The 23147-nt window shown below is 39.7% G+C and overlaps 1 protein-coding gene across 1 annotated transcript in view; it reads right to left on the minus strand.

The window, feature by feature from the left end:
* Window positions 1-23147, minus strand: part of FNBP1 (formin binding protein 1) — a 71171-nt gene that overhangs the window by 36830 nt on the left and 11194 nt on the right. Inside the window, exons 3-4 of the mRNA XM_007471822.1 lie at window positions 17983-18045; window positions 17445-17549 (exon numbers count right to left, since the gene is read on the minus strand). Of these exons, the coding sequence (XP_007471884.1) occupies window positions 17445-17549; window positions 17983-18045 (168 nt within the window). The remainder of the gene's footprint in view (window positions 1-17444; window positions 17550-17982; window positions 18046-23147) is intronic.

Here is a 23147-nt window from a genome sequence, read left to right on the forward strand (position 1 = left end):
AAAAAATATATATATATATATATATATATATATATATATATATATATATATTTATGGCTGAATCACTTTGCTGTACACATGAAACATTATTAAAAAAAACTACACTTCAGTTTAAAAAAAGAAAAGAGAAATCTGAGGTGTTTGGTGAGCAGCTGTTCATCCTTAGTACCCAAGTCACAACAAATGTTTTATCAGGAATGTTTAATACTAAAAATCTTACAGATGTTATTTTCAGTAATATATTCTTAATAGGTCAAGATAAAAGATTACAGGCCCTTCCTGAATTGTGACCACGGTACTACTTTTCTCTGCATTCTTTAAGCTGGGGAACACCTAGCAAAACTTCTAGTGGTCAAAGAAGACAGCAAAGATGTTTGATTAGGTATCAGGCTATGGGATGAAGTGGGGTAAGAGTGTCCTCTGAGAAACAAAACCTTAAGCCTGTGTATACCATAAAGGTGTTGCAAGAATCTCCACCACAAGAAATTAACATAAAAATCGGCCCCAGGTTGTCTGGCCAAAATAAATACAAAACCCTAATGGGAGTGGGGATACACCCACAATCCTGCTTTTAAGGGATTCCCAGAGGAAAAACCCATCCCTGTTGAAGGTATGATCATACAAAAAATAATAATATTAACAATCATAAATGCACAAGGAAATAAGCTACTGTGAGAGCTGACACAGTAGAGAGAAAAACTATCACCATAAAAACTTGAGCTAGGGGCTTCCCTGGTGGTGCAGTGGTTAAGAATCTGCCTGCCAATGCAGGCGACACGGGTTTGAGCCCTGGTCTGGGAAGATCCCACGTGCCGCAGAGCAACTAAGCCCATGCACCACAACTACTGAAGCCTGCGTGCCTAGAGCCCGCGAGCCACAACTACTGAAGCCTGCGTGCCTAGAGCCCGTGCTCCGCAACAAGAGAAACCACTGCAATGAGAAGCACGCGCACCGCAATGAGGAGTAGCCCCCGCTCGCCACAACTAAAGAAAGCCCATGTGCAACAACAAAGACCCAATGCAGCCATAAACAAACAAACAAATTAATTAATTAATTTTTTAAAAACCTGAGCTAAAAGAAAAATTTAAAGAACATATAAAACAAGAACATTTAAAAGGATTAAAGAAATAAAAGAAGCAACAGAAATCACAAGAAAATGAAAGACATTATAAAGATGAAATATATCTGAGAAAGAAGCAAATGGAACTTCCAGAAATAAAAAATGCACTCACTGAAATTTTAAAACTTAATAAATCAATTAAATAATAGAATAATTGAAGAGAACTCATGAAGTGGCTGAGAAAGTTACCCAAAGTGTAATATATAGAGATAAAGAAATGAAATGAAGGAAAAAGAAGTTAAGAAGCATGGGGAATAGAATGAGAAGTTTCATACACATCTGAGCCCCAGAACCAACAATTCAAGAGAATGAAAGAAAGGCATATTTGAAGAGTTAACACCTGAGAGTTTTCCTACATTTGTGAAAGGAACAAATCCCCAATGAACCCTAAGCAGAGTAAATAAGAAACAAAAAGTCTGTACTTTGAAATATCACAGTGATGCCACGGAACACCAAAGGCAATGATAAGGTCTTAAGAGCTAGGGTGGACAGTCAAATATCCACAAAAGGAACACAGTTAAGTAGTTAGCCAACTTCCCAAAGGAATAATCAATGATAAAAGACAATGGAATGAGGTTTTCAAAATGTTTATAGAGAAAATCATTGTCAGCTTAGAATTCTATACCTAACTAAACCATCACATTAGAGTGAGGACAAAATAAAAACATTTCAGACAAATAAAGAACTTACTACTCACAAACCCTTATGGAAGAAAATAAAAACAACCTATCATTCAGAAAGGAGGGAATTTAACCCAGAAAGGGGGAATATGCAAGAAGTAACAACACTTGGCCTGCCTTAGTACATGTCTCTGGCTGTGTGGATAGATGGTGAAGACATGGCTGCCCCCTTTAGATGGTCCCTGGGCCCACCTCTCCTTATTGGTCCCCTAGTATATACTGAGGCTTCATGTCAATTGCTATTTATCACCTTATCCCAACCCATTATCACCAGCCTAGTTCTGCAGGCAAGAGCAGCGGCTAACAATAAAGAGCTCGTTTAATATAAACCAGGAGTGAAATCACACGGTACACTGGCAAGGACAATGAATTCACAAAGAATTCATAGAAATGTGCTTCAGTCTTAGCTCTCCCACATCCAGCATGGCCATTATAGGTTAATGGTAATTTTTAAAAATTTTTTAAATTTTATTTTTATGGCTGTGTCAAGTCTTAGTTGTGGCACGCGGGAATCTTCTTTCAGGTGTGCAGGCTCTTCGTTGTGGCATGCAGGCTTCTCTCTAGTTGTGAAGTGCAGGCTTTTCTCTAGTTGTGGTGTGCGGGTTTTCTCTTCTCTAGTTGTGGCACACAGGCTCCAGAGCGCGTGGGCTCTGCAGTTTGTGGCATGCGAGCCCAGTAGTTGTGGTGCGCAGGCTTAGTTGCCCCGCGGCATGTGGGACCTTAGTTCCCGGACCAGGGGTGGAACCCGCATCCCCTGCAGTAGAAAGTGGATTCTTTTCCACTGGACCACCAGGGAAGTCCCAGGTTAATGGAAATTTAACACTGTATAGCCTTACCTTTTTTTTTAATCTATAAAGGGATAAAAGAATTATGGCAAGGACTGAGACCCTCTTCAAAAAAAAAAAAACACGTTCCCAGGGTAAGTTTTTTGAGAAGTAGGTTCAATACCATTTCATGCGGATCACATTCACTCTTAATATCCTTCACAATCCGTTCTCATGTCATCTCTCCAGGAGATCCTATTCAACTCCCCGTTCTGTCAACAGCAGCAGCATGCTTCCCGCAATGCCTGGGATGAAGCTCTCTCCATCTCAGATGCTCCCTCTCTGCTCTATCCATTCAATTTCTACCCATCCATCATACTCAAGTCCTGATTCTTCCTTCAGCCCTATCCCAACAACCTGTAATCCACATGGAGCTTTTTCAGCTGCAGAATCTATGAGCAACTCTTAAGCTCCTCGTATTTGCTGGTCATAAGACCAGGTGATTTCACATATGATGTACCTCATTGATCATTTTTAAACTACTGCTGCTCTGAATAGCTTCACCCCGCAGCTTTGCATGTAATACACATTATCTGATTCTGCAATTGACTCGAGTTTTCCTTGTGTCTCTATCTCTTTGTTATCTGCTAACCAAGGCCCTCAAGAAAGGTATTCATTATAATCTTACTGATGCTCTGAACTATTTGTTCAATAAATACTCTAATAGAATGTCTAGGATGTTTAAAATATACTTAATCGGGGACTTCCCTGGTGGTCCAGTGGTTAAGACTCTGGGCTTCCACTGCAGGGGGCACGCGATTCTAGCCCGCGCACCTAGAGCCCGTGCTCCGCAACGAGAGAAGCCACCGCAATGAGAAGCCCGCGCACCGCAACAAAGAGTAGCCCCCGCTTGTTGCAACTAGAGAAAGCCCGCGGACAGCAACGAAGACCCACTGCAGCCAAAAACTAAAACGAATTAATTTTAAAAAATATATTAAGAACCAACTCCTGGCCAAGATAGACCATTTACTATCAGTAAAAATTAAAATATTTTATTAAATGAGTTGCCGTACAAAAGCCTTTAGAACAATGAGGGGCACAAAGGAAATGCCAAATATTGAAGCCACACACACACAAACACAAACACAGACACTCAAGTAAGTAAATACCATTTATTTATTTTATTTTATATTCATGTTCATATATTCATATAATATGAATATTTGTACTCATGTTTTATTCAGTTCACTTTTATTTTCAGATCTACGGTATAGGAATGACCTATTGTCTTACTGCATTCTGTTGCTATTTTGAACATTCACTTAGAGGCTTTTTGTAGGAGTACTAAAGCAAAACTAAGATAGATTCTCGCGTTAGCATTTTCATGTAAGTAACATAATGCATACTGGAAATAGTTCACTGAAGAGGCTTTTAAAAGTATTTGGTCTTTATATACATTCACTTTGGGGAGCACCCCACCCCCCAACATTTCTGATGCTCTGAGATTTTGACATTTTGACTTTCCTGTTACTTCTGTTGTTGTTGTTGTTTTGAGGTATGCGGACCTCTCACTGTTGTGGCCTCTCCCATTGTGGAGCACAGGCTCCGGACATGCAGGCTCAGCGGCCATGGCTCACGGGCCTAGCCGCTCCGCGGCATGTGGGGTCTTCCCAGACCGCGGAACGAACCCGTGTCCCCTGCATCGGCAGGTGGACTCTTAACCACTGTGCCACCAGGGAAGCCCCCCTGTTACTTTTTAAATGTTTGTTTACCCAAACTCCATTTGCTGTGTAAAAACCACTTATTTCCAAAGCAAAGAAGCAAAAAATTAAGGTCAACAACATAGAGGCTGTAGTAATTGCTAGCAAATGAACTAAAACTGGGAGCTGAATGCAATGTTAAGAATACCTGTATGTGAAACATCTAACCATAGTAAATAATTTTATGTTTCAACATTCCTATCACAAATTCATTTTTTAAATATTGAGTGTCACAGCCTTAAAAAAAAAACACGCATCCTACTAATATTCAAAGTTGTGTCCTGTTTCCAAATATAAATACATTTATTCCACATTTGATAATTGGGAAAAATTTCCATTAAATTCCATTTCCCATATGAAGCATCAGAAAAGAAGAAAACATATCCGTATTACTCAGGACAAACATTAAGCATCAAAACAACTGAAACCATTCAGGATGTTCATTTAATACAGGCACACTGAGAAGCAAAATAAACAAAACATAAAGTCTACAGATATGACTGCTTACAGGACAGATATAAACAAGAGGATAACAAAGACGACTTTTCTAGAATCTTTGATTTGAACACTGATCCACTTTTAAAGAATAGTCGCAGCAACGATATCCATTATTCTATACATTTTTCTCTTGCTGCAAACGAAAACAAGTTTCAACTAAAAGATCAAGCTGCCGTTGAGAAATTTATTTCCTGCATTCATACAAACCACTTCCTCTTTTGAAAAAAAAATTGTTTTCTAAATTGTTACAGTGAACAATTCCTTCAGATAGCCAGTCAGACATTTGATATGAAGCAAATTTGGGGAAAGCCCCAAAGATATTAACATGTTTAATAAAGATGTCAACCTCGTGGTTACAGCAAGGGCAGAGAAACAAATTTAATAGTACAATTCCTTATACGTACAATAACTAAAGTAGTCATCTTGCTAGAGAACGTTTCCCCAAATGGTAAAAAAATTTAACACTCTGCTACTCAGCTGGCTTCAGTTAGAACAGAACCAACTTTGTCCTGCCTGTGCTTCACAGAGCACATCCCTGATTCCAACTGAGGACAACCTCCTAAACTAGTAAATTTCATTTGTTTTATCAAGATAATTATCAAACTGATAATCATTCAAAGTAAATTCCTTCATTCTTGCTTAACACTGACATAGATTCTTTACTAAAATTGTATTTTTCTCTTTAAAAGATTCTATTATGTAAAAGCTAATAATGTTCAAAGCCAAATATGTTTGGAAGCCATAATATCACACAAAAATGGAACGCAAACTCCCTAAAAAATGGATACACTGTTCTAAGGGCTCATGGTCAGCATTTTAAGTTAATTTAACTTTTAAAACATTTCCTTAAATCGGGTTATACAGCAAAACTCATGATTAGGCCAAATAGGGCAATTTCTCACATTGTATAGAGAATTCTTCTGGTTAGTCAACACTCAGAACTGCAATGAATTTGAATTAAGAATCCAAGTTAACTGTTTGATGGCAAACAACTGCCCAGAAAATGAAGACGTTAGCAGTCAAAGAATCACACAAGTTAAATGAAGCTAGACCTGTAAGAAAAGGAGAAATTGATGCCAGAGTTTAAAAAACATAACTTGAGCTCACTAACAATTTCTGCAGCTACTTGTAACCACGAACTGCAGTTTCTGTTAAACAATATCCTATTTTGCATTTAGAAATTATGTAAGAGCCAACAGTCACAAGGCAAGGGCGAATTAGAGAAAGGGAATTATTCATTGCCTGACATGGATGAACTCAGTTTAATGCATGCATTTAGAAAACACTGTTCTCTCTGTTCGGAAATATTAGTTCACATTCCATTCATTTTGATAACCTTTTCCTTTTTCATCCCAGCACCGCACTAGCCAGCTGCAGCATTATCAGAAAGCAGAGATTAGGCACTGCCTCTCACCCACATTTGTCTAGCATGTTATTATTCCAAAGCACAGCGACAGATAAAACCCGACTTTAAAGTGTTTGTCACCAAAATGGCATTCAAGAAGTATGTAGGGAGAACATGGGAAAATTCACCATACAGTCACTAAGTATTAGGAAGAAAATGAAAGGCAAATTCCTTAAAGTCAAGGATTGTGTGATTCCACGACGGTATCTATGCCACCACCACACCTCACCAGCACATAGGCAACAAATAATGGGTGAGGGAATGAATGGATGGGAACACTTCACAACTCAGGAATACTGTCAACAAGTTAGATGCTTTTTAAAAATGACAATAAGGCCATGAAATCATGATTCCATTAGAATTCCCTTAAATTAAAAAATATATATATACGGTAACTCATTTGGGGGCCCATGTTTAAATAGAAAAAGACAAATTTGGAATTCAGTTGGATGAAAAGCTATACCAAGCAGAAGCAAACTGCAAGAAAAAAATTACTAGAAACATTTTAATAAAATAAATTAATGGCTACTTAGCATTCTGATTCTTCACAAGTAATCTGCAAACTCTATAAAGCTTGAAATACGGACTCCATTAAAAAGTAGTCTCTTGCTCACCTCTTTACACACTATACTCTACCCCCGGCCCCCCAGATCGAGAATATATCAAGAGTTTAAATGGTCCTTTGGCACCATGTCCAAACTGATGGCACTGGTCTTCTGAGAGATGGGGCCACGGAGAGCTGGGCTCTCTGTATTTCTAAGCCTGATCCTTAAAAATGTGTAAGTTGGAAATGATAATATTCTGGTTGTCTAGGCTTTTTGCATCACACAACAATATTTTAATAGCAATGATGAAAATTATAAAATAAAAGATGACCCACATATCGATTAAAGGCATAGAGAAGGCTTTATTGGGGGTAAGTAAAGATAACTGTATTAGTATATATACATACATATGTATATATGTACACACTCACACACACACACACACACACATAAACATACACACTCATATACGAAGTGTATAAATAGCACCTATATGCCAGAAAGAAGAAAATCTATTTTTAAAATGAGCTAAAGGGACTTTCCTGGTGGTCCAGCAGTTAAGACTCCACATTCCCAATGCAAGGGGCCGGGGTTCGATATCTGGTCAGGGAACTAGATCCTGCATACAACTAAAGATCCCCCATGCCGCGACTAAAAATCACACATACCACAACTAAGACCTGGCACAGCCAAATAAATAAATAAATAAATTTTAATGTTGACCTTGAATGCAGTTAAATCACTGCACTTTATTTTTTCTTTTTTTAAAATGTTTTATTATTTTATTTTTATTTATTTATTTTTGGCTGTGTTGCTGTACACGGGCTTTCTTCTAGTTGCCACGAGCGGGAGCTGCTATTCGATGTGGTGCGTGGGCTTCTCATTGCGGGGTCTTCTCAGCTAAAATAAAAGGACTGAGAATACCAACCGTCCATGAGGGCGAGGAGCAGCTGCCGCTGTGTGTCGGTTGGTACAGCCACTTTGTCAAAGCTCTGACAGTGCACTGCGCCAAATACGCACCTGTGACCCAGGGTTCCACCTCACCCTCAGGTACACGCCCAAGGTGGAGAGACCATGGCCACCAACTGACATGTATAACAATGTTCACAGGAGCTTTTATTCTTTTTTAGGAGCTTTATTCTTAATTTAGTCTCAATATGGAAACAGTCCAAACATCTACCAATCTGAGAATGGATAAATTGTGGTACATCCACACAATGGGCACCACACGGCAACACAAACCACCCCCGCATGACAAAAATATGAATCTCACAGACATCATATTGAGTTAGAGAAGTCAAACAGAAGAATACGTATTATAAAATTTGTGCAAAATACAGAAATAGGCTAAACGAATATATGTCAGAGGTCAGAATAACAGTTATTATTACAATAACTTTGGGGTGGGGGGAGGGTTCCAGGGAGCCTGCTGGGGTCCTAGAAATGCCCCTTATCTGGGGTGGGGGCACACGATTTCATATATATATAAAAACTCATTGAGCTGTCCACGTAACATGTGGCCACGTTACGGTACGTAAATTACACCTCAATAAAAACCCATTTTAAAAGGTCTATAAGGACACATACCAATGGCGAGAGTGACCACCTCTGAGGAGGGTCTGGGAGGTGGAGGGCTGGACAGCAGAGAATACTTCCACCTTATCCTCAGTGCTTTAATTTTTTTACAAGAGACTCCTATATTTGAGTAAGACATAACATGGTTTGATTTTTCTATGTTCCCTTACAGTCCTTCGACTGCTCAATATTACAAGACAGATAGTAAGGACTATCTTTTCCATCTCCTTAAAAAGGAGGAAAAAAGTCTGGTTTTACCTTCAACTTGAGCGTATGGGTCACGAGCCATGAGATGACCTATTCCAACCTCTGTTGGTTCTTTGACATAGCCAGCTTCACTAATTTCAAATCACTACAACTCATTCCAAGTCTTCAAATCCAAAGCTTTCTGACAGTGGCATAAAAACCATTCCATTGAACTTATTTTCTTTCCCCATGGTTCTTCTAAGGCACATGGCATCCTCACAACATCCAAATATGTTCACTGGCCCAAAGGTAAAACTGTCAGTTTTTTTTCTTACGCCTACTTCTAACGTATAAATTTACATTTAGTTAAACTGGGTGCCTCAAGGCTAACAAATACCCTCTTGTAAGCAAATGACTAAACATCTGGCCACACACTGATGCTGAACACAAAGCAAAAATGTGGACTCGAGCAGATTTAGGCAATTTGAACACTGAGCCAATCCCTCTGCGGAACATTTAACTTCCCAAAAGGAGAATAAGAAAATCAGGCTCCTACCCAGATCCTACGCAGCTTAGAAGATGCATATGCACATATAGTTCCCACGAGCTGTGTCATCAAACACAAGCGTAGTTTAGGAAAGTCCATCCTACTCATGGTGGGAGCAGCTACAATGTCTTTGTAAACACAGGCATGGCATTCCAAGTGTCGTGGGGCTGACTGCTGGAAAAAGGAGGGGGAGTGATCTTGAATACAACTGGATAATTTAATCATGGGCAGAAACTGGTGGAAAAGACATTTATATTAGATCTGAAGGCTATTAGAAGTCAAAATGGGAAATTACATTAAGTGTCCATAAGAACTGAAACACTGCATCCTTTCAGCTTGTTACTGACAAGAGGCTTCACTGCTGATAATGCAGAAACTGATATAACAATCAAATCACAGTTTGTTTTGGGGAAATTACAGTGCTTCAAGTGATACTCATAAGCAAAATAACTTAAGAATAACTTAAGAATTCCAATGTTTAGACATTGCTCTATGAGCTTCGACATTTGTGATGCAAAAATCCAGTAATTTATCACATCCTTAGGGAGGAGGTAAATAGTACTGCCATAAAAATAACAAAATGACACTCTACGTATAACAAATAATAATACATCCTTGGAAATATTAAAATAGTTGAGGAGAGCAATTCAATTTGGTAGTACCTTCCAAAAGTCCTAAAGCTACAACTGGACCCAGCAATTGCACGCTTGTTAAGTTGACTACCTTGGATCTGACCTGAGGGAGGAAAATTTAAAAGTCATCCTGGAAATTTTTCAATCACAAAGGACTAGAACTCACACAGCATGTGTGGATCCCCAACCCCAAGTTGGAAATTCAGATTGATGCAGTCCTGGCCTGGTAGTGACCCCAGGTAATGCCAGCTCCCTGGAGAGCCCACTTTAAATGTAGGCCAGAGATGAAATTCCAAGAAACACACATTTATAATCACACACACTCTGTTTTGAATCTCACATGTTTTTCTGCTGTGACATACTTTCTTATGTGACTGAAATATAAGGCAATGATGTTGGTATAACATAGAAGCCTTGCCAGTCTATATGCAATTTTTCACAGTAAATTAATGTTTGGAAGCAATCACAGGTAAGCCTTAGCAACGTCATGCAGATTTTAAGAAAAAGGCTAAGTACACCTGAAACTAATATAATATTGTACATCAATTATACTTCAATTAAAAAAAAGAAAGAAAAAAGCTAAATATCTACAGAATTGCAACTAGTGACTGCTCCAGTGGCTTCAAGAACTGCTACAATACTCATTCTGTTGAACTACCTGGTAAAGCTACGAATGCAAAATCTGGAAAGATATTTCCACCTGTGGCAGAACAACAGATAAGTGCAGGAAGTATTTATCCAGGATCAGATTTTTCATTTTGCTGAAAGTGAATGCTTCCAAGGACCTATGTGTCTTAAGGCCCAAATACTCAGAAGGACCTACATCTTAAAGGACAAGGGCTGTGATACTCAATTCAAATGCTAGTTGTTTTACTAGGATTGTTGTTTTGTTGGTTCTCTGGTTACAAAGTTCTGTAAGTACTGAGTGATCTATTTCTAAGCCTATTTTCCCCTAAGCCCTGTTCATTATTTTTAGCAGCTTTTGTTTTTTTGCAGAACATAAAGTTTTTCAGCAACACATTTATGGCATTATAGAAGAAAGGACAAAAATATAGGAGGAAACAAGTCAGCAGACAAAACAAACTGAAGAAACAGGCCCACATAAATTGTAGATACTGAAATTAATCAAATAGAGAATATAAAGTCAGTGTGTTTAGTATGTTTAAAGAAGTAAAATATGGTACAAGGGTGTGACAAAGCAACAAGAAAATAACAAATGACTATATAGATTTTAAAGAGAACTATAAAGAACTTCTAGAAATGAAAATGTAACAACTGAAATTAGAAACTCAATGGACATGTTAAATCACAGATCAGACACAGCCTAAGAGAGAATTACTGAAATGAAAGTTATATCTAAAGGAATTACATGGAACACAGCAGAGAAAGAGAGAGACAAAGAGATGAAAAATACAAATATAGCTTAATAGGCATGGAGGATAGAGTAGATATTTTAACTAATGCCTTATAATCAGAGTTCCAATGGAAACAATAGAATGAGGAATAGGCAAGCATCAGAAAATTCCAATCTGGAGGCAATAAGCCCAATGAATCAAAAGGAAGATAAAGAAAGTCACCCCTATTTTAAAGACAAAAAGACAAGAAAATAGATCTTTATAGTTATTAAAAAGAAGAGACATTATCTTCAAAGGATTAACAATTATACTGGCTTCTCACACACTGTGACTTCTCAACTACAAACGGGAGTCAAAAGATGGCAGCATAAGACCCTCCTGGTGCAATACAATCACCCTAGGGCTGTACTCATGGAGAAATCATGTTTCAAGAATGAAAGTGAAAAAAAGACAGTTCCAATCAAACAAAAACTGAGATTTTACGGTAATAAATCTCTGCTAAGGGAACTTCTAAAGGTGTCCTTTGGGAAGAAGACCCCAGGTACAAAAAGAAATGGTGAACAAAGAAAATAGCAAGTATACTTACAGAATTATTAAAAAACAAAAAAATTAATGCAGTTAAACCAAAAATATTCACAAATACATTGCAATGTTAAGAGGGAGCTGGTTTTAGTTAAAGTTGTTTGGGTGGACATTAGTAAAGACCCTAATTTACTTTATAGTTAGGCTGAACATATATGTTAAAATGTCTAGGACTTCCCTGGTGGCGCAGCGGTTAAGAATCCGCCTGCCAATGCAGGGGACACGGGTTTGAGCCCTGCTCCAGGAAGATCCCACATGCCATGGAGCAACTAAGCCCGTGCGCCCCAACTACTAAGCCTGCGCTCTAGAGCCCATGAGACACAACTACTGAGCCCACTTGCCACAACTACTGGAGCCCGCATGCCTAGAGCCCATGCTCTGCAACAAGAGAAGCTACCACAATGAGAAGCCTGCACACTGCAACGAAGAGTAGCCCCCGCTTGCCACAACTAGAGAAAGCCCACGCACAGCAACAAAGACCCAATGCAGCCAAAAAAAACAAAAAAACAAAAAAACAGTCTAGGTTTACCAAATAAAGCACAGAAATAGAATAATCTCCAAAGCAGTAGAGGAGAAAACGGAATGAGGAAAACAAAACACAATTTTCAAAAATCCAAGAAGGCAAGAAACAGAGAGTATCAGGGAAAGGGGGAAGGAAACAGAAAAAGTGAAACAAATAGAAATAAAATGAGATGGTACACATCCATCCAAACTCTCCAGGTGAAAGGTAAAGGCCATCAGACTGTATTAAAAAGAAATCCAGCTATATGCCACTTACAAAAGACACATCTAAATATGGGAACAAAGAAACATATAGACTAAAACTATGGGACAGACTTGCCAGGCAAATGCTGACCCAAAGAAAAGGCTGGTTTATGTTGGGTAAAATAGACTTCAAGGCATAAAGCATGACTGTGGAAATCAGTGAAAAATTAAATCACATTGAAGACATTACAATTCTAAACTTTATTCTTTAATAAAACAGCTTTACAATGGAAGAGCAAAATGGACAGAAAATGACAAATCTTCCATCGTTATCATTGCAATAGTTAATGTAATGATCACTGGCCACTGCCATAAATGGCTTTGAGTATCTTGTACATATTATCTCAACCAACACTCACATCAATCGTTTCCTTCTGTGTTCCCATTTTACAGACAAGGAAAGTGAGGCACAAAGAAGTGACATATCTCTATCAAAATACATTACAATAAGCAGACAAAAAATCCTTAATGATGGGAAGATGTGGGTAATCAGCAAGTTTGCTCTAATGAAAAAATGTAGAACTCTGCAACCAAGAAATGGAAAATACACATTCTTTTCAATTACTTAGAGAACATTTATAAAAACTGATCCTGTACTAGGCTATAAGACAAGTCTCAACAAACGTAAAAGTCTCAAACTCAGACTTTCTATAACCACAATGCCATTAAATTAGAAATCATTAACAAAAAGATAAGTTTAAAAACGTCATACAATTGGAAATTTAAAAATATGCTTCCAAATAAATTACTGGAGAGACTAAATAGTAAAAGAAATGAAAAATATCAGGAAATGAACAATAATACTACTACTGCATACCAAAATCCGTGGGTTGCAAATAAAACAGTAGTTAAATGGGAACTTTGTTCATTAAATGCTTATATAAGAAAAGAATAAAAGTTGAAATGAGGAAAGCATCTGAAGAAAGAAATTTTTAAAAGGGCAATAAAATAAATCCAAAGATATTGACAGAAGAGGAAGAGGAGGAAGAAGAAAAAGAAAATAAATAAAATAGAAAGTAAAAAGAAGTTCCATAAAGATAACTTTCGGTTTTTGTAAAATACTAATAAAAATGATTTTAAAAAACAGACCCTCGGGACTTCCCCAGTGGTCCAATGGTTAAGACTCTGCGCTTCCACTGAAGGGAGCACGGTTCGATACCTGGTCGGGGAACTAAGACCCCACATGTTGCACGGCGTGGCCAAAAACAAACAAATAAATAAAAGATGAAGACCATTAATGTCCTTTAAAAAAAAACAAACAGACCCTCGGACTTCCCTGGTGGCACAGTGTTTGGGAGTCTACCTGCTGGTGCAGGGGACACGGGTTCGAGCCCTGGTCGGGGAAGATCCCACATGCCGTGGAGTGACTAGGCCCGTGCGCCACAGCTACTGAGCCTGTGCTCTGGAGCCCGTGAGCCACAGCTGCTGAGCCCATGTGCCGCAACTACTGAAGCCCGTGCGCCTAGAGCCCGTGCTCTGCAACAAAGAGAAGCCACCGCAATGAGAAGCCAGCGCACCGCAAAGAGGAGTATCCCTCACTCACCACAGCCAGAGAAGGACCGCGCGCAGCAGCAAATACCCAACACAGCCAAAAATAAATAAATAAATAAAAATTTAAAAATATATACATTATTAAAACAAAACAAAACAAAACAAAACAGACCCTTCCCGGTACTTCGCTGGTGGTTCAGTGGTTAAGAATCGCCTTCCAGTTCAGGGGACGTGGGTTCGATCCCTGGTCGGGGAACTAAGATCCCACATGCCGTGGGGCAACTAATCCTGCATGCCACAGCTACTGAATCTGTGCACTCTGGAGCCCATGTGCCACAACTAGAGAGAAGCCTGCGCCGCATCGAAAGATCCCGCATGCCACAACGATGATCCCAGGTGCCACATTTAAGACCAAATGCAGCCAAATAAATCAATAAATAAATAAGAATTTATTAAAAAAAAAAGGCCCTCCCCAAAAAGTATAAATAAATAATATTAGGAATAAATAAGGGGGACACACAATATATGCAGCAAAAAATGAAGGTGAGAGAATATTATGGGCAACTTTTGGCCCCTAAATTTGAAAACCTGGGATGAGATGGATATATTTCTAGAAAAATATAACATACCAGGATCAACCAAAGAAAAAGACAATAGAGGAATTGGATCAGTAGTTAGAAACTCTCCCACAATAAAGGATTACAAAATATTTAAGGAACAATTAATTTCATCTCACATATATATCCAGAGAATAAAGAGCAACACTCCACAACTAAAAAGATGTAAAGCAGGGCTTCCCTGGTGGCGCAGTGGTTGAGAGTCCGCCTGCCGATGCAGGGGACGCGGGTTTGTGCCCCGGTCCGGGAAGATCCCAAATGCCGTGGAGAGGTTGGGGCCGGCGGCCGTGATCTGTGGCCGCTGAGCCTGCACGTCTGGAGCCTGTGCTCCGCAACGGGAGAGGCCACAACAGTGAGAGGCCCGCGTACCGAAAAAAAAAAAAAAAAAAAAAAAAAAAAGAAGTAAAGCAAACTAGAACAGCCAAGAAAGAAAAATTACAGATCAGTTTCAATGACTATAGATGCAAAATCTTAAAATGTTAACAAAATTAATTCAGCTCTGTATAAAAAAAAATACATCATAACCTAGTTATATTCGTCCAAGGAACACTAATTTGGTTCAATACAAGAAAATTTAATAATGTAATCTACCCGTTAATGGATTAAAGGAAGCAGAAAAGGTATTTGATGATGTTCAATATTAAGTTAAGCTTTAAAAAAAAACTTCTTGGCAAAATAGAAAAAGAAGGGAAATCCCTTAGCCCGATAAAGGGTATATTATAATCATGCTTAATGGGGAAACATTTGAAGCACTCTCTTTATAATCTAGAACGAGATAAGGAAGTCCACAATAACTGCTACTGCCAGGATAATAGAGGTCATAACCAGCAGAGCAAGATAAGAGAAATAAATAAAAGACATAAAGATTGAAACAGAAGAAATAAGACTGTCATTATTTGCTGGTGTTATGACTGTCTCTACGGAAAACCCCAAAATAGAAATAAAAAGAGAGCTTAGCAAGCATCTGGCTCTAAAATTAATATATAAAAGTTATGTGTTCTATAGTCCACATGAATTAAGTAAAAAACATAATATCAAATGAAAAACAGTCAAGTCACAAGAAAAGAAATGAAAGTATGATTTTCTTTCTATAAAGGTGAAAAGTGCGCAAAATTATGAAATAAACTCTTTGGAGATACAGACACCTACGGTAAAGCTATGAAAAAGTGAGGAGATGATTAACACCAAATTAAGGATAAAGTTCACCTCTAGGGTGAAGAGAAGGATGAAGTTAGGAAGGGAGACTTGAAAGGCAACAATAAGATTTTTGTTTCTTAAGATAGGTTGTGGATTAGCAGCTGTTCCCTTTGTTACTATACTTTACACTGTACATGTGCAGTATACATAATCTTTTTTAAAGAAAAGGCTCTGAGGGAATTCCCTGGCGGTCTAGTGGTTAGGACTCTGTGCTTCCACTTCAGGGGGCACGGGTTCGATCCCTGGTCAGGGAACTAAGATCTCGTAAGTCATGCGGCGCGGCCAAAAAAAAAAAAAAAAAAAAAAAAGTAAAGTACCTTTGTTTAGAGACCAGGAAGGAATGGTGGAGGCTCTGAAACCATAGTTGGATGTTTTAATTTTTAAAAATTTTTTTCTCCCACTTCATTTGGTTGTATTTTCAGGTATTTCTACAATGAGCAAGGATAGATAGCTTTTTTTCTAAGACAAGGTCATAATAGTAATGCCTTTTAAAAAGTCTTTCAATAAATAAAAATCACTCCAATTTTACATTTAGGGTAATAAAATATTTGCTACAGAATGCATACCTTTGTGCCAGGCATGTTTCTGGGACACATATACTGATTTTACCTCCTTTAACCCCATATGTTTTTTTGATAAACTTTGAGTCAATCTATTTTAATGGAATAACATATTAAATACTTCAGGGAATTAATATTTTATGAGAACTTATAACAAATTTATGGTAATTTACAGGTAACTTTACCAGCAAATTAATATATCTTTTGGTAAAGTAAATATCTCCACTCAAGATCAAATATAGACATTAAGAATGTGTTTTCTAATACATTAGATAATTTTAGAGGAAGGCATGCTAATGTATACCTAGGCTTTAAGCAAGGAATTTGGCAGAATTGGGCAATGAATAACTAATTCACACTATTTTCTGAGCAAATTCAACTCCAAATAATCTGGCAAAAGTGAAAGAAATCTACGAAAAAGCAGGGTTTTTCCCCACTTAAAGCATGAGTCTGTGAATGCCAAAATAGCCCTGGGCAGTCACGAATGAATACTGTTATTTAACAGCCTAGTTTTGTTTACACTAACATTGATGACTTTTATAAAAAGAAACTTTAACTTCCAGGGAAAAAACACAGAGGGAACCACAGGAAGACACAGTACAAGCTTTATAATAATATTCTTAATTGCCAATACAAGTCCATTTCGGGAAAAGCTTTTGGGAGGACTTTCCAATGCAAGCCTTCAAGTACAACCTGTTATCAACCTGAATGAATCCATTAGAACACAGGCCACTCCTGTGAATCTCTTTACCTTTTTAACAGAAGCACTGTAAGCCACAGAGCTCTTCCAGATGGCACTGGACAGTCTGCTCCAGCTTTTAAGAGGTTGACTTTTTCTTTGAAAAGCCATTAAGAGAGAACCACGGTCTGCGGAAACCACCCCCTAAGGTATGTTCATGGTCTAAGTCTCCGTGTTATCATCCTGATGACTAAATAAATCAACAAACTGCTCAAATCATAACACCGAATACTCCCCAAATTTTAGATTCTCCCCCTGCCACCCCACCGCCAACATCCCTCCGTTGACACAAAACGAAAATGATCCCAAGTAAAGTGGCCTTTTGTGGTTGCAGCAGAAAGGAGAACTTGGGGACCAGCAGTCTGGGAGGATAAGTGATGAACGTTAAAAAGGGAAGTGAAAGAAAGACCCTCACCTTCACCTTACCTTTTCAACATCTGCTTTTGTAACATTTATGTCAGCATCCATTTTCTCAAAGTACTGCTGGGCTCGGTCAGCCTCTTTGCAATCCCGCTCAAAACGTCTTTTACTCTAAAAGCAGAGGAAGATGGTTGTGGGGAAAGTAATTTTTAATGAAACCATGAGATTCTTATGAGAAGATGTAATTTTATCGACATCCACCCGCCCCCCCTCCACCGAAAGCTTTCTTCTCCAAACTGATTTGTTCCATGTCATCATTTCAGTAAGTTATTTTAAAATCCACATTTATTTCCATCCAAACTGTCTAATCTTTGTTCTTTCCATATGATTTTTAGAAAAAGACTCTGCTTGAACTCTTTTGGGCTTAACATTTTACTTTCAGTAATGATTTCTAGAAACCAGTTAAATTCAAATTATAAAAATCTCTAAAGACAATAAATAGTGTCTCTGTTTGTTTTGTACTTACTGGTTGATTCAAGCGTAAGTTAAATTCAAACGAGAAAATCTATAAAGACATTTCTTGAGAGGTTGGGTTTTCACTTACTGATTCTAGTTGCTTCCAGCAAGTCTCTATGTGCTGCTGTGCCTTCCGTCCGTCATGAAAGTGCTGGAGGGGGGAACACACCCATAATTAGTACCCCCTCTTTCTCATATTGAGAAAAGAAAAATTCATCCACTTCAATGATATTTATTTATTTATTTATAATTATTATTATTATTATTATTTTTTTTCTTTTGCGGTACGCGGGCCTCTCACTGCTGTGGCCTTTCCCGCTGCGGAGCACAGGCTCCGGACGCGCAGGCTCAGCGGCCATGGCTCACGGGCCCAGCCGCTCCGCGGCATGTGGGATCTTCCCGGACCGGGGCACGAACCCGTGTCCGCTGCATCAGCAGGCGGACTCTCAACCACTGCGCCACCAGGGAAGCCCAATTTCACTGCTATTTAAATATTGAATATCTAGCATGTGCATGCCAGAGAAATTTAAGAGTTAAAAAATAAACGGGAAATGAAAACAGTAATAGTCAAGAGTTGACTTTCAAACTTTAGCTATAATAATACTGAATGCTAAGACTTACATACACCACTTGTAAAAATGACAGGAATGCTTTATTAAGACGGCAATCACTTTGATCTTTATTTTTAATTGCTTTGAGATGTAATTCATATACCAAAAGATTCACCCATTGACATTGTTCAATTCAATGGATTTTAGTATAGTCACAAAATAGGCAACCCTCACCCGTCAATTTTAGAACATTTTTATCACCCCCCCAAAAAACGCTGTACCTCTTAGCTGTCACCCGCCATCCTCCCCTGCCCTAGGCAACCACCACACCACTTCCTGTCTATATAGATTTGCTTATTCTGGAAGTTTCATATGAATGCAATCGTACAATATGATGTCTTTTGTGACTGACATCATGCCTTCATTATTTCATAATGTTCACTTAGCCTAATGTTTTCAAGGTTTATCCACGTGACCACATGTATCAGTACTTTATTCCTTTTTATTGCGGCGTGACATTTCTTTGGGTGACTACACCACATTTTGTTGGTTCATTCACCAGCTAATGGGCATTTGGTTGTTCCCAGTTTGGGGCTATTATGAATAATGGAGCTGCAAACATTTGTATAAGTTTTGTGTGGATAGATGTTTCCATTACTTAGATTTTCTTAAAACTTAAAATTCATCTCCCTGCCATCTGCAAAGGCCCTGAGGCAGGTATGTGCTTGGTGTTGACCATCAAGGACACCAGAGGGCCAGACCAAAGTGAGCCTCAAGAATGAGGAGATGGGGTCAGAGAAGAAAGGGGCAGCCTGTGCAGGGTCTCATAAGTTTTGTTTGTTTGTTTTTTTCTGTACACAGGCCTCTCACTGTTGTGGCCTCTCCCGTTGCGGAGCACAGGCTCCGGACGCGCAGGCTCAGTGGCCAAGGCTCACGGGCCCAGCCGCTCCGCGGCATGTGGGATCCTCCCAGACCGGGGCACGAACCCGCGTCCCCTACATCGGCAGGCGGACTCTCAACCACTGCGACACCAGGGAAGCCCTCGTAAGCTTTTTGTATGAATGAGCGGGGGATCTGTAGATGCTGTAAAGGAAGGTTCCAGGTGGGAGTCTCTCTCCAACCCTGGAAATGATGGAGATTTGGACCATGGGGTAGCAGTGCAGGTGGTGACAGAGGCTCAGATTCTGGGTGTCCTTTGATCAGGAAAACAACTAGGATTTGCTGGCGAATCAGATCAGATGTGGGCTGTGAGATACGGAGGGGTCCGAGTGATTCCAAGGTTGTTCAGACTTGCATGGACTACGTGAACAGAAGCCCTTGCCCTCTGGTTCTGTTAGATTTGCCACGGAAAGGGTTCTGGCATATCAGAGGGCGTGAATTTCTATCTGCAGCTTTCCCTCGCTAGGATGCCAGGGGCTGGCCAGGTCCTTTGACCAAAGGCCACAGCTCCGGTCAGGCAGCACCCCTGCAGCTGATCTCTGAAGTTCCTTCAAGGCTGCCTTGTCCTTTGAGACCCAGGGCCACGGCAGCTCCCCACCATGATTAGCCTGGGGGTACCGCTCCATCCCTCACTGCTTTTCCTGAGCCCTTTCCACAAGTGGTAAATGCTCCTTTTAATAAATGGCCTTCCCTCAATGACTAGGCTTGAATGTGCTGTCTGTTTTCTGGCCGCCGAGGTAAGCACGGCTGGGAAGGGTGTGCTGTAGAAAAGGCACGGTGAAAGGGGGACAGGCACGGACAGGTCCCCTCGGTACACCCTCAGAGCCTTCTCTCTCAATCGTCAGCGCCTATGGCTTAGCCGAGTCACAAAAGGTAGCTGACTCCTGGGAGGCCAGGGAGGAGGAGACAAAATCAGGTGTTTTTTTTTTTTTAAGAACAGTGCTCCTTTATAAGGGAATGTTTTCTTGTCTCTCTTCTGAGGTCATGTTTCACCATTTTAAGCACCTCTTGACAGCAAGGTTTATCCATCTAGCAATTTTTTGGTCTAGAGGAGCCCCATGGGGCTTCATTTTTCAAGTCTCATAATAGACACAGGGATAGGACCGAAAAGAGATGGAGTCGAAGGTAGGAATAAACAACAAGCAAGAAAGGATTGGGCTTCGGGAGGAGTAAGGTAAGCTGAGAGCAGAGTTAGGGAGCTTTGGAGGAAGTACAGATTTTCTGAAAGCCACATGTATCGTTTTAAAGAAGGATGGAAGGAAGGAGGGAGGGAGGGCCTGGGGAGGTAGGGGGGCAGGAGGCTCCAGAGGGAGACCAAGGCTCAGCTGTGCCCCTCAGCCCTGAGAGTCCCTCGTCATTGTCCCAAACAGTCCAGAGGACCAGCCCCATTTCCTAAGCAGGTCTCCTGTGTTCTGCAGTTTGCAGAAAAGATACCTCCATTCCCCCAAATCTTACTTCGAGATTCAAATACAGACACAAAAAGAAAAAGAAAAGCTTGGCACCCAATTCAGAGCTGGGCTCTAAGCTTCCGCTCTAACTCGACAGCAACACAGAAATGAATGTTTTCACAAAACGAAAGCTCCCTCACAGCCAGGGCCGTCCTGATGGAGAGGAAACGCACACAAAGAACATGGAGAAGTGATGGACACGGCACAGGAAAAGTGGACTGGGCTTTACTAGCAAAGGAATCTTCTCTGAAGACAATAGTGTTCCCAAAAAGGTCATGTTTTTGGAAGCACGAAGGATGATTTTTATTGAAAATCTACTGCATAGTAAACTCTCTTGTCACTTCTTCATTCCAAGGTTCAAAAATAAATATGAATTTATTTTTCAAGCACGGTGTGGACCTTGCATGATGTTACTGGTGAGCTTTTTGCCAGGAAGGACTCCTGTCACAGCACACCCCATGACACCACAATTCGGTGGGACCGAAACAATTATCTGAGAACTACACCTGTAATTGCATTTCATGTAGCTTAAGAAAAAAAATCTAGATGTCACTGATTTTCCTTCCAGTCTTTCTTGCCTAGTATGTGTTCCTCCAAATGGATTTGCCTACAACACACAAAAACAACCTTGTGCTGCCTGATCCCTTAGGAAACTAATGGATGGAACAAAAGCCCTTCTGACAGTTCTAAGCATCCCATGACCTAAATAGCAACGGCCCTTTGTAACCAGCTCCATCTTCCCTCCTTTAATCGGAAAAGCTATCTTAACAGTTACAAAGTTAAACAAACAAACAAGCTTGCCAGATGTGTTTGTTGTTTATTAACAAACAATGGTCAAACATTTCTTCGATGGGCAGATAGCAAGTGTGGATCTAAAAAGTGTGTCTCCAAGCTCTAAATAAAGAGGAATTGTTCTCTAGAAAAAGATAATAAGCACTTCTTTTGGAGCCACGGAGTGAAGTCATCACAGCTCTTTTCTCCTATCAGAGGAGAGACAGGAAATGCCATCTCTAGAGACCCAGAAAAATGCTCTTTGCTTTCTCCTGTAATAAGATACTTTAGTTTCTCTTCAAACATAATAATAGACCTTTTAAAAATGCCTGATGGTATCTGGGGTGACAGCTAAACTTACTTTCATTTCAACTTTTTGGTTGAAACTTAAAAATATACAGGTAAAATCTATACAGATAAAATCAGCCTTGAAAAATTTTTTAGAAATTTCCTGGGGACCAGGGGTAGCTGAGATAAAAAAATCACAGGGAACCTAAAATAGGCAAGCGTTAACTTAAAGCAAAATGACAATGACAAAGCTTCCAAGGAGATTTTACTGCACTGCAAGAAATAATATTTAGGCTGAATAGACAAACGGTGAGAATGTTTATTATTCACATGTTACAATTAGGTACAACAGCTGCTCATTTTACTATATACATATAATATATCATTAATTTTTAAAACTACATTTAAAAAAGCAAAATATGGGGCTTCCCTGGTGGCGCAGTGCTTGAGAGTCCGCCTGCCGATGCAGGAGACGCGGGTTCGTGCCCCGTTTCGGGAGGATCCCACATGCCGCGGAGCGGCTGGGCCCGTGAGCCATGGCCGCTGAGCCTGCGCGTCCGGAGCCTGTGCTCCGCAAATGGGAGAGGCCACAACAGTGAGAGGCCCGCATAACGCAAGGAAAAAAAAAAAAAAAAAAAAAAAAAAAAAAAGCAAAATATGGCATTGATGTGAGAACAGCCACTTGAAAAAAAAAAAAGTGGGAAAAAAAAGAATAAACACTCAACTAAGGACAGTCAGCCATCTGGAATTTTAAATAAAACTCAGATTCCACAGATGAAAACAAAGGAACACAAAAACTTGAAAAGGCCAAGAGAAAAGGAGCTTCCAGAAAATATGTCTGTGACAAATATTAGAATTTCCTCAAAACCTACAATGTGGTGGGTTCGAGTACTAGCAGCTCCTAAGCCTGACTCAGGATCAATTAACGTAGCGATAAATCTGTGTGTAGATCTTTATGTGGACCGTGTAGGAAAGCTGTGAAGCATCTTCAGACCTGCTCAAGGGAGCATCCTGTCACCTCACTGAAGTCCCAAACCATAAACCCAGAAACGTTCCTGACAGGAGTTGCATTCTGCTTTTCTTCAGTAAGGCCTGTTTCCCCCAAATTCATTTATAATAAAAATATCTTCTCAATGAACTTGTTTAAAGTTCCTAAAAATGCCTGCTTCCCCGTGCCATGTTTTCAGTTATTTAACTTCCTCCGTAACACTGACCATCCAGGCGCTGGGCAACCCCCTCCACCGCCACCCCCACAC

This window comes from Lipotes vexillifer, unplaced genomic scaffold (genome assembly GCF_000442215.2).
Source record: "Lipotes vexillifer unplaced genomic scaffold, Lipotes_vexillifer_v1.1 scaffold98, whole genome shotgun sequence".
NCBI classification, from domain to species: Eukaryota; Metazoa; Chordata; class Mammalia; order Artiodactyla; family Lipotidae; genus Lipotes; species Lipotes vexillifer.